The sequence below is a fragment of the Hemitrygon akajei genome, chromosome 4, assembly GCF_048418815.1.
Source record: "Hemitrygon akajei chromosome 4, sHemAka1.3, whole genome shotgun sequence".
Classification (NCBI taxonomy): Eukaryota; Metazoa; Chordata; class Chondrichthyes; order Myliobatiformes; family Dasyatidae; genus Hemitrygon; species Hemitrygon akajei.
This window is the reverse complement of record NC_133127.1, coordinates 108,925,993-108,938,763: the sequence shown is the minus strand read 5'-3', so window position 1 is coordinate 108,938,763 and position 12,771 is coordinate 108,925,993. Positions and strand designations below refer to the sequence as shown.

Below are 12,771 nucleotides of genomic sequence, written 5' to 3'. Positions count from 1 at the left end.
ACTCTCTGCGTTTAAAAAAAATCTTACCCCCTGACATCTCCTCTGTACCTACTTCCATGCACCTTAAAACTGTGCCCTCTTGTGCTAGCCTTTTCAGCCCTAGGAAAAGCCTCTGACTATCCACACGAAAGATAGGAAATATTTTTGTGGAAGGTGGATCTATTGTATTGGATTAGGAGGGGTAGTTCACTAAGGTCACAGTCACTTGTAAATTGCAGCTCTGATAAGGATTCTTAACAATATTATGGCAACACCTGTTGTAAGCAATCATGCAGGGAATTACAGGAGAGAAAGTGGTATAGTTGCATAGCTAATAATTCCACCACTTCTTCACAGTGCTAAAGACCATGGTTCATTCTTTGAAGTCTGGATGGAGTTTGCTGGTGTTTCCTGTGACCACAGGAATTTCTTCGAAATGTTCCGAACATTTTTCCTCCTCTTCCCACTTCCCAGCCCATATTTTAAAGACGTACAGATTGCTGCGTCAGTTGACCACTATAAATTGCCCCAAGTGTCTGGGTGAGTGATAGAATCTGGAGAGAGCTGATGAGAATGATAAGAAGATTGAAAAAGAATGTGATTAACATAGGGTTATTGTCAAATGGATGGTGCAGATTCTGGACTGAATGCAATATCTTCCTGATTCTGTGACTAGTATATGGATCTGGAAGATAGCAGTATGTACAAGGACTTTGGAAAGGAAAGGTTAAAGATAGGGCAGTCATTTGTAAGACAGGGGATCATGGGTTTTCCTTCAGCCCTCACTTAATTTCTCCTTTGGCCCACACTCCTAATAATTTCTCCTTTGGCTCCTCCCACTCCCTTCAAACCAAAAGTGTACCCATGGACAATCGCATGGGTCCCAGCTAGGCCTCCCTTTTAGTCAAATATGTGAAACAGTCTATGTTCCAAGCCTACACTAGTATCACTTCCCGACTTTTCCTACACTACATCAACGACTGCATTGTTGCTGCTTCCTGTTCCCATGCTGAGCTTGTCGAATTCATCAACTTTGCCTCCAACTTCCACCCTGCCCTCAAATTTACTTGGTCTATTTCCGATACCTTCCTCGGAAGACAGTTTATCTACTGATATACAAGCACAGTGACTCTCATACCTCTTCCCACCCTGTCACTTGTAAAAAATGCCATTCTCTTTTCTCAATTCCTCTGTCTTTGCCGCATCTGCTCTCTGTAATCTCCTGTGATGATGGCGATTGTGCAGGAGATGCTTTTGCCAATCCGAACTGACAAGTGAGGAATTCCAAGATTCAATTGCACAAGACATGAGTTGAGAGTTAGGGGGCAAAAGTTTAGGGGTAACATGAGGGGAAATTTCTTTACTCAGAGAGTGGTAACTGTGTGGAACGAGCTTCCAGTAGAAGTGGTAGAGGCAGGTTCGATATTATCATTTAAAAAAAATTGGATAGGTATATGGACAGGAAAGGAACGGAGGGTTATGGGCTGAGTGCAGGTCAGTGGGACTGGTGAGAGTAAGCGTTCAGCACGGACTAGAAGGGCTGAGATGGCCTGTTTCCATGCTGTAATTGTTATATGGTTATATGTTATAAGAGGGTATTGAGGCCCAGGTCTTAGAGTTTACTGTGGAGATGATGGTATTAAATGTTGAGCTGTAATCTATAAAGAGCCTCCTGGTGGATGCACCTTTGCTGTCCAAAATGTTCCAGGGTTGCGTGAATAGCCAGTAAGATGGCATCTACTGTAGACCTGTTGTTTTGGTGGGCGAATTGGAGCAGATCCAAGTTGCCGCTCAGACACCAGCTGATGTGCTTCAACGCCAGCCTGTCAAAATTCATCATCATTATGGTGCCACTGAGCAATAGTCATTGAGATAGGTTACCATACTCTTCTTAATAACTGTTCCACACAGGTCTTCAGTACTCGGCCAGGTGTTCCATTAGACCAGATGCTTTCCTTGGATTTACTCTCTTGAAGGCAGACCACAATCATCTTCAGATACTGGGACCAAAGGATAGTTGGGAGACTTGGAGGTGTACAATGGTTCTTCTCTGTTCTGATGGTCAAAGCAAGCATAGAAGGCATTGAGTTCATCTGGAAGTGAAGCCCTGCTGTCCCCTCTGTTTAAGATTTAACTTTGTAGGAGGTTATGGCATTCAGACCCTGCCACAGCTGTTGAGCATCTTTCATAGATTCCAGTCTAGTCCGGAATCTCCACTTCACCTGTGAGATAGCTTTTCAGAAATCATACGTACATCTCTTGTAACGTTCTTGATCTCCAGACTTAAATGCTACTGATCTGGCTCTCAGCAAAGCCTGGATTTCATTGTCCATACAAAGCTTTTGATTGGGGTAAACCCTGAATGATTTTGTGGGGATACACTCATCCACAATTGTTCTAATGAAGCCTGTTATGACTCTCTCCTTTAAGATTCCCCCTTCTCTAGCCTTTTATTTATTTCACCAATCAACTTCCCAACTCATTACTTTACCCCTCTTCCTCTCCTGGTTTCAATTATCACTTGCCATCTTGTACTACTACCTCTTCTCTCCCTGACTTCTTGTTCTGACTTTTTTCCCGTCCTGATTAAAGGTCACAGCCTGAAACATCGACTATTTACACTTTTCCATAGATACTGCCTGACCTGCTGAGTTCCAGCATTTTCTGTGTGTTGCTCAGATTTCCAGCTTCTGGAGATGTTCTCTTGTTTGTAGTTTTTGCAGTTGCTGATGAACACACACATAAAACACTGGAGGAACTCAGTGTCTTGGCTTGTAATGTTAACAATTTATTCCCCTCCATGGATGCTGTTTGACTTGCCAAGATTCACCAATTTGCTGGGAACAGAATCAAGTAACATCATGCCCCAAGGTCATTATATAGAGAAGATGAGCTTGGGACATGATGGGAGATAAGAAAGAATTAAAGAAAGGTGGCAATGGCTAATACATAGGGAACATTTGTCAGGTCATTGGAGGAAAGTATGGAGAGAGGATGTCAGAGGCAAGTTTTATTTTACACAGAGCGTGGTGAGTGCATGGAACACACTGCCAGGGGTGGTGGTAGAGGCAGATACAATAGAGGATTTTAAGAAACTTTTAGATGGGCACAAGGATGATAGGAAAATGGAGGACTTTGTCAAAGGAAAAGGTCAGATTGATTTAGAGTAGGTTGAAAGATCATCAAAAAATTATGGACTGTATTCTGCTGCAGTGTTCTGTGTTCAAAAGCAGATAATTCAGGTTTAATCTGGGGAAACTGGAGGGACATTAAAACATACTGTGTAATGGAGGGGGATCAAAGCTGGTGTTTAATGTATTTTTACATCCTTTTGTAGGGTAATGGTAATCAATACAATATTGCTCTTTTCTGAAGCATGTTGATGCAAGATCTGTAATTTTAATGTTTATAAAGATTATTGCAATTCCAGTTAATGTTCTTTGAATTGTCTAGATTGGAAGAACAGCTACCGGAGGATTTGCAAATTGAAAATGATACTCTAACTTTCAATAGACCACTTAACTACAACGATTCTGGTATTTATATTTGTGAGGTTGTGAACATTCATGGACATAGAAAAAATCAAAAAGTTGTCCAGATAAAAGGTATGTTTTATTTATATATATACATGTTTGCATCTTGACCCACTTGTTAGCTGTACATGACAACAAACATTTATTTTTAAAAGTTCAACTTGATATGTACAGTATATGAAAGTGCAGTCACCATTTCACAGAATCAATCAATATGTAAAGACTGGAGTGATTAAAAGGGCAGGCTCTACTTTCTGAACTATGGCAGGTAAATTACTTAGCCTAAAATTTAACTAAATTTGGTCTTTTGTTTTATATTAATTACATTTCTTTTTTTTTGGTTCATGGGAAGTGAAATTCACTGTTAAAGCCAGTACTTATTATCCATCCTTAATTGCCCCTAAATTGTGTAAACTGTGATTCAACCATACTGGTGGATTTAAAGTTACCTGTTGGACACACCTGGAAAGAAATGACAGATTCCTATCTCTATAAGACTCTGGAACCATCTGGGTTTTTATGACAAGTTGGTGGTTTCAAGACCATTCCAAATTAATTTATTTACTTTAAATTCCCCATTTGCCATTACAAGTTTCAATGTCATGCCTCTGAATCTAGATGAAGTACTTTAGCTGCTATTTTAGAATGCAGTTATTTTGCTAATAATATAGTGACTGCATCCAACAGTCTTTATTGGAAAAACCTGCTAGAACATAGAAGAGTATAGCACGGGAATGGGCACTTTGGCCCACAATGTTGTGCCGAACTAGCTTAAAAAAAAACAAAGACACCCAACGCTAATCCTTCATAATGTTCAAATCCATCCATCTTCTTTACATCCATGTGCCTATCAAAACATCTCCTAAAAGTCTCTAACACCATACCAGGCAGCGCATTCCAGGCATCCACTAGTCTCTGAACACAAAAACTTGCCCCTCACATCCCCTTTGAACATACCCCTTCTCATCTTCAATGCATGCCCTCTGGTTCTCAACCTTGGGAAACAGATACTTCCTGTCTACTGTATCTATGCCTCTCATAATCTTATAAGCCTCTATCAGATCTCCCCTCAGCTTCCACCGTTCCAGAGAAATCACCCTGCTTGTCCAGCCTCTCATGATAGCACGTGCCCTGTAAACCAGGGGAGATCCTGGTAAACCTCCTATGAACCCTCTCCAAACCTCAACATCCTTCCTATAGTGGGGCGACCAGAACTGTATGCACTACTCAAGATGTGCTTAACCAGAGTTTTATAAAGTTGCAGTATAACCTTTTGACTTTTGAACTCCGTGCCTCGACTAATAAAAGCAAGCATTCCATAAGCCTTCTTAACCATCTTATCGACTTGTGTAGTCTCAAGGGGCTATGAACGTGGATCCCAAGAACTCTCTGATGAGCAACACTGCTTTGGATCTTGCGCTTTACAGTGTACAGTGTCTCCTTGCATTTTTCCTACCAAAGTGCAACACCTCACATTTATCTGGGTTAAACTCAAGAGGAAGAAAGAAACTTGAGGTTTAGGAAGCATGGGCTCTAAACAGTTGCAAAGTAGCCAGGAAGGAGTTGAAGAATGAACTTGGGGCTAGAAGGATCGTGGTGAGTAGAATTAAGGAAAGCCCCAAGGCATTCTACACATGTATGAAGAATAGGAGGATGACAAGAATGAAGGTAGGACTAATCAGGTATAGAAAAGGAGCCACATGCCTGGAGTCAGAGGAAGTAGCGGAGGTCCTTGATGAATACTTTGCTTCAGCACTCACCAGTTAGAGAGACGTTGACCTTTGTGAGAACGGGCTGATATGCTAGAATATTTCAACACTAAGAAAGGGGATGTGCTAGAAGTTCTGATAAACATTAGGATAGTTAAGTCTATGGAGCCTGACAGAATATACACCAGGTTACTACAGGAAGCAAGGAAAGGGTGGCAGATGATTGGAGGGAGGCAAATGTTATTTCTTTGTTCAAGAAAGGGAGTAGGAATAACCCTGAGAATTGAGAGCATTGAATCTTACTTCAGTCATGGGCAAATTATTGGGAAAGATTCTTAGAGAAAGGCTTTATGAACATTTGGAGATACATTGTTTGATTAGGGATAGTCAGCATGGCTTTGTGTGTGGCAGGTTATGCCTGATTACCTACTTTGAGGACGTAACAAAGCACATTGATGAAGGTAGAGCAGTGGATATAGTATGTATGGATTTTAGTAAGATGTTTGATAAGGTTCAGAAAATCAGGACACGTGGGATCCAGTGAAATGTGGCTCTGGATTTAGAATTGGCTTGTCCAAAAAAGGCAGTGGGTGTTTAGATGGAGTGACCAGTTGGTGACCAGTGGTGTTCCACAGGGTCTGTTCTGTGACTTCTGCTTTTTTGTGATTCTTAGGATGCATAGCTGGGCAGAGAAGTGGCAGATAGAGTACAACCCAAAAAAGTGTTAAATAATTCACTTTGGAAGGTTGAATTTGAAGGTACAATACAGGGTAAATGGCAGGATTCTTAATATTATGGAGGAACAGCGTTATCAAAGGGTCCATGTCCATACTTTCTTCAAAGTCTCTGTGCATGTTGAATGTTGATAGGGTGGTTAATAAGATACATGGTGTGTTGGCGGACATTAGTTGGGGGATTTAGTTCAAGAGCTGTGAGGTAATGTTACAGCTCTATAAAACCCTGGTTAGAGTACACTTGCAGTACTATGCTCATTCTTGACACCTCATTTTGGGTATCAGCACCTAAGTTACAGAGAAAGGTTGAACAAATTAGGTCTTTATTCTTTGGAGCATAGAAGGTTGAGGGGGGACTTGATAGAGGTATTTAAAATTATGAGGGGGATCGATGGAGTTGACGTGGATAGGCTTTTTCCATCTAGAGTAGGGAAGATTCAAACAGGACATGAGTTGAGAGTTAGGGGGCAAAAGTTTAGGGGTAACATGAGGGGGAATTTCTTTACTCAGAGTGGTAGCAGTGTGGAACAATCTTCCAGTAGAAGTGGTAGAGGCAGGTTCGATATTGTCATTTAAAGTAAAATTGGATAGGTATATGGACAGGAAAGGAATGGAGGGTTATGGGCTGAGTGCAGGTTGGTGGGACTAGGTGAGAGTAAGTGTATGGCACTGACTAGAAGGGCCAAGATGGCCTGTTTTCGTGCTCTAATTGTTATATGGTTATATTGTAAGTGTTTAAGAAAGGGTGCAGACAAGATTTACCAGGATGCTACCTGGATTAGAAAGCATGTTTTATGAGTATACAAGCATTTGGATGAGCTAGGCCTTTTTTCTTTTCTTTCTTTTTATTGGCATGTCTTGTTTTTAATTTTTCTTTCTTTTTAAATCTTTTTATTAATTTTAAACATAAGAAAAGAAAACATCGATTACAAAGAGCTTGAGAGTACGTAATTAATAGGCTAGAATACAAGTATAAACAATTAATAATTCATATATGATAGTCTCCCAAACTCACAGTAGGTTGCAAAAAAAGGATAAGTTTAATAAAAACAAATAAAACTAACCTAACCGACATGGGCTATTGCATCATATCAAGTATACACAGTAGTGTCAATAACTCCACACCTCTATCCAAATACTTAAAGATGATGAGAAAGGGGTTTAGGAAGGTCAGTTTAACTCATATGAAAATGTTGGATAAATGGTCTCCAGATTTCTTCGAATTTGACCGAGGGGTCGAAAATGACACTTCTAATTTTTTCTAAATTCAAACAAGAAATAGTTTGGGAAAACCATTGAAATGTAGTTGGAGGATTAATTTCTTTCCAGTTCAATAGGTTAGATCTTCTAGCTATTATTGTAACAAATGCAATCATCTGCCGGACTGAGGGGGATAAATGACTATTATCCACCATTGGTAGGCCAAAAATTGCAGTGATAGGATGAGGTTGCAATTTGATATTCAAAACTCTTGAAATAATGCCAAAAATACCTTTCCAATAATTTTGCAAACAAGGGCAAAACCAAAACATGTGAGTTAATGAGGCAACTTCAGAGTGACATCTGTCACAGATTGGATTAACATGGGAATCAAATTGAGCAAGTTTGTCCTTGGACGTATGAACCTTGAATTGTATTAGGGCATGTTCGGCACAAATAGAAGAGGAGTTAACTAACTGTAAAATTTTGAAGTTCTTTTTCCCATTCCTTCTTAATTTTATCTGACATCCCTGGTTGTATTTTCATGATCATATTGTAAACAACAGCTACTAAACCCGTCTGACAAGGGTTCAAAGCTAGAATTTTTTCCGTAATATCAATTGGGTATAAATTCGGAAAGGACTGTAACATATTATTCAAGAAATTTCTAATTTGTAAGTATCTAAAAAACATGGATTTTAGGCAAATTATATTTATTGGACAACTGTTCGAAGGACATAAAGCTGTTATCTAAGAATAAATCATGAAAACATGTTATACCTCTCGTTTTCCAGAACACAAAGGCTCGGTCCATAAAAGAGTGCTGAAAAAAAGTTAGATATAATAGGGCTTGATAAGATGAACTTATTCAAGCCAAAGATTTTATGAAATTGAAACCAAATTCATAATGTATATTTAACTATAGGGTTAGTTATTTGTTTATTCAATTTAGATAAAACAAAGGGAAGCGAAGATCCTAAAATAGAGAACAATGAAAAGTCTTCTACAGATTTGCATTCCAAATTTACCCATTGTGGGCTTTGTAATGTGATCGATTCCTGTGTCCAAAATATTAAATATCGGATATTAGAATCTTAGGTTTGGCAAAGCCAAACCACCTTCCTTCTTAGGCTTCTGTAAATATTTTTTACTTAATCTAGGATTTTTATTCTGCCATACATATGAGGATATTTTAGAATCAATAGTATCAAAAAAAATTTAGGAATAAAGATTGGTAGTGTTTGAAATAGATATAAAAATTTAGGTAGAACTATCATCTTAATAGCATTAATTTAACCAACCAATGACAAAGATAGTGGGGACCATCTAGTAACAAGTTGCTTGATTTAGTCAATTAAAGGTAAAAAGTTAACTTTAAATAAATCCTTACGTTTCTTAGTGATTTTAATACCCAAATAAGAAAAGTTTTCCGTAACAACTTTAAATGGTAAATGTTTATAAATTGGAACTTGCGTGTTTAATGGAAATAATTCACTCTTATTAAAATTTAGTTTATAGCCAGAAAAGCTACTAAACTGAGCAAGCAAGGATAAAATAACAGGAATAGATCTCTCGGGGTCAGAGATGTATAATAACAAATCATCAGCATATAGTGATAGCTTATATGTCCCCTTCCTGCGGGTAATACCAAAAATATTAGGTGAGTCACGAATAGCAATGGCTAAGGGTTCCAAAGCAATATCAAATAATAGAGGACTTAAAGGACAGCCTTGCCTCGTGCCACGAAACAGCTGAAAAAAAGGGAGATCTTTGATTGTTGGTAAGAACCGAAGCCAAAGGCTTATAATGTATTATTTTAATCCATTATATAAATGTCGGGCTAAAATTAAAATTCTGCAACGTATTAAATAGATATGGCCATTCAACTCTATCAAACGCTTTTTCAGCATCTAAGGAAATGACTCTTTCTGGGATTTTAGATGGAGTGTAAACTATATTAATTAATTTTATAATGTTAAAAGAAGAATAACGATTTTTAATAAATCCAGTCTGATCCTCAAATAATTTGAGGTAATATATTTTCCAGTCTAGTGGCCAAAATTTTGGTAAAGATCTTAGAATCCATATTCAGTAAAGATATAGGCTGATATGATGCACATTCAGTAGGGTCTTTATCTTCTTTAAGAATTAAAGAAATGGAGGCATCATAAAAAGATTGTGATAGTTTACCTACAGTTAGTGCATCCTTAAAAAATTTACATAACCAAGGAGAGAGTTCAGAAGAAAAAGATTTTAAAAAGTCTGCAGTATAACCATCCAGACTAGGGGCTTTACCTGAATTCATTGAAAAAATAGCCTCTTTTATTTCGGTTTCAGTAATAGGTGCATCTAATGATACACAATCCTCAGTTAATTTTGGGATATTCAATTTCCTTAAAAATTCATCCATTATAGAAGAATCAGCAGAAAATTCTGATTGATATAGAGAATTATAAAAATCTTGAAAGCTTTATTTATCTCCTTATGATCAATCGTCAAAGTGCCATCTCGTTTACAAGTCTTAATAATCTGCCGTTTAACCGAAGCAGTTTTCAATTGGTTAGCCAATAATTTACCAGATTTGGCCCCATGTATATAAAACTGAGTCCTAGATTTAATTAACTGATTTTCAATCGAAGAGGATAGTAACAAACTGTGCTCCATTTGAAGTTCAACTTTCTTTTTATAAAGTTCTTTACTAGGGGTAACAGAGTAAACCTTATCAATTTCTTTAATTTTATCAACCAACGTAAGTATTTCAGTGTTAATTTGTTTTCTGACTCCAGCAGAGTATAAAATAATTTGTCCACAGATAAATGCTTTAAAAGTGTCCCATAATAATCCACTAGAAATCTCTTCTGTAAAGTTTGTTGAAAAAAACAAATCAGTTTGTTGTTTAATAAAGTTTAGAAAGTCTGAGTCCTGAAGTAGAGTTGAACCACCATGATTTAACAGTTGAGGATGAATCCGTTGTCTTAATAGATAGTTTCAAAGGTGCATGATCAGAGATAGTAATAGAGTCATAGTTACAATCAATAACGCCTGTAAGTAAATGATGATCAATAAAGAAATAGTCAATTCTTGAATAATTATGATAAACATGAGAGAAATATGAGAATTCTTTATCCTTGGGGTGTAGAAATCACCAAATTTCAGAGATTCCAGAATGAACCATAAAGGATTTAATGAGAAAGGCCGATTTATTTGGAAGAAACTGGGTGAACTTAGATCTATCCATCAAGGGATTTAAACAACTGTTAAAATCCCCACCCATTATCAACTTATACTCATTTAAATTAGGGAAGGATGTAAATAAACACTTTAAAAATTCAGGACAGTCAATATTTGGAGCATAAACATTAACTAAAACAACTTTTAGGTTAAAAAGTAAACCAGCAATGAGCAAAAATCTACCTTATGGGTCTGAAATTGTTTCATAATGTATAAAAGAGGTTGAGGAGTCTAGAAAAATAGAAACACCTCTTATTTTAGCTTGGGAATTCGAATGATACTATTGCTCCTTCCAAAACCTAAAAAAACGTTGACTATCCTCCTTCCTCACATGAGTCTCCTGTGCAAAGATAATATTAGCATTCATTCTTTGGAATACTTTAAATAATTTTTTTTGTTTAATCGGATGATTTAAACCATTTGTATTCTAAGAAACAAAGTTAATAATCTTATCCATATTGCTAATATTTATCATAGTAGACGTACGAGGCTAAGCAGAAGATAAACTCATGAATCCGGAAGAGGAGAGCAAGTTCAAAGAGGAACCGGAAATTATGACACTTCAGCCATTTTGGTAGTTTCAAGTCAGCCCATAAAGGAAAAACTAAGCGAAAAGCAAAAGAGAACCCCCCCTGCCCCCACCCACGGAAACCCAAGGAAAAGCCAGAGAGCGGCAAGCAGGCAAACTAACACTAATTTTATCCCCATCTCTCAAGACGGCAACTCAGGAAAAAAAGTGGAAAAACAGACACAAAGCACCCATATTTTTTAAAAAAAGTAGTGTTAGTATAACAGAGATTAAACTATAAAATTAATATTATTGGGAAAAAAAGATTTTAAAAAAGAGAAAAAATACTAAAACGTTAAAACCTAAAACAGGATAGCGTTATACTAATATTTCAAAAGAAGACTATCAGTCTTGGTCAGACACACCCGAATGGATGTGATGTGTCCAAGAACTAAGATCTTACGGGAAGAAGAAACAACACCTTGGAAAGAGAAAGTTTAAAAAAACTGAATACTTCAGCATAAAAGATATAAAGCAAAAATGTATACAAACTTAAAAACATTTAATTAGTAGCTTTCAAAACTAAAAGAATAATAGTAAAAAAAAACTCGAAATAAACCAAAAACAGACCTTTAAAAAATACACTATCAGCCATCACTTAGGGATGTTTAAATTATGAAAGGTCCGAATCTGTAAGCTAAATATTAGCTTAAAGAAAAAAGCCGAGACAGTAAAGAGCCATTAAAAATGGATAATAAAAATACAATACTTGTAGTAGAAAGGTGCTGTTCTTCAAGAAATCTTTGGACTTCAGCTGGAGAATTAAACAGCCGACGAGAATCATCGGGAAGCATGACTCTCAGCTGCGCTGGGGATAACAGCGCTTGTTTGTAACCTTTCCAATAGAATTCCAACATAACCGGTTTAAAAGCTATTCTTTCCCTCAGAACTTCAGGACTGTAGTCTTCCAGAATACGAAACTTAAAATCTTGAAAGCTGATCATACCCTTCTGTCAGGCAGCTCAAATCAGGCAATCTTTAATATGAGGATAGTGAAGCTGGAGAATCACTGGCCGTAGTCTCCCTCTGGGGCTGATTTTAAGCGAGAAATACGGTGTGCGCGGTCGATTATTGGAGGGGTATCCAGAACATCTGAGCTGAAAACATCCATTAAGTATTTAGAGAAAAATACGACCGGATCACCCTTCTCAACATTTTCCGGGAGCCCGATTATCCACTGGTTTTGTCTTCGAGATCGATTTTCAAGATCAATAATTTTGGATTTATAACGTTCCAACAGTTGAGAAGTCAAAGACAGCTTTTGTTCCAAAGTTTCAATTTTACTATCTCTCTGGCGAACGGCATCTTCAAGAGCTGAAATTCTTGCTTCTTGTTGTTGAATATCTGATGTAAGTGATTGAAGCCTTATGTCGACTGTCTTTAAAGTTTCATCCATTGAAGAAAACTTTTGAGGCGAGTTTGTTCTCCAGTCTCTCATCCATAAGTTTCCCAATTGCGTCCAAAGTTAACGGTTCTTTAGTCAGTTTTGCTTCTTTAGCTTCTCATACACTGGAATTTAGAAGGATGAGAGGGGATCTGATTGAAACATATAAGATTATTAAGGGATTGGACACACTGGAGGCAGGAAGCATGTACCCGCTGATGGGTGAGTCCAGAACTAGAGGCCACAGTTTAAGAATAAGGGATAGGCCATTTAGAACAGATGTGGAAAAACTTTTTCACCCAGAGAGTGGTGGATATGTGGAATGCTCTGCCCCAGAAGGCAGTGGAGGCCAAGTCTCTGGATGCATTCAAGAGAGAGTTAGATAGAGCTCTTATAGATAGCGGAGTCAGGGGATATGGGGAGAGGGCAGGAA

The 12,771-nt window shown here is 37.6% G+C and overlaps 1 protein-coding gene across 2 annotated transcripts in view; it reads left to right on the top strand.

Moving 5' to 3' along the window:
- nectin3b (nectin cell adhesion molecule 3b) overlaps nt 1-12,771 on the top strand; it is a 170,292-nt gene that overhangs the window by 140,581 nt on the left and 16,940 nt on the right. For both annotated transcript variants that reach the window (XM_073043164.1, XM_073043165.1), the window contains one exon: nt 3,433-3,584. In XM_073043164.1, coding sequence (XP_072899265.1) covers nt 3,433-3,584 — 152 coding nt within the window. The remainder of the gene's footprint in view (nt 1-3,432; nt 3,585-12,771) is intronic.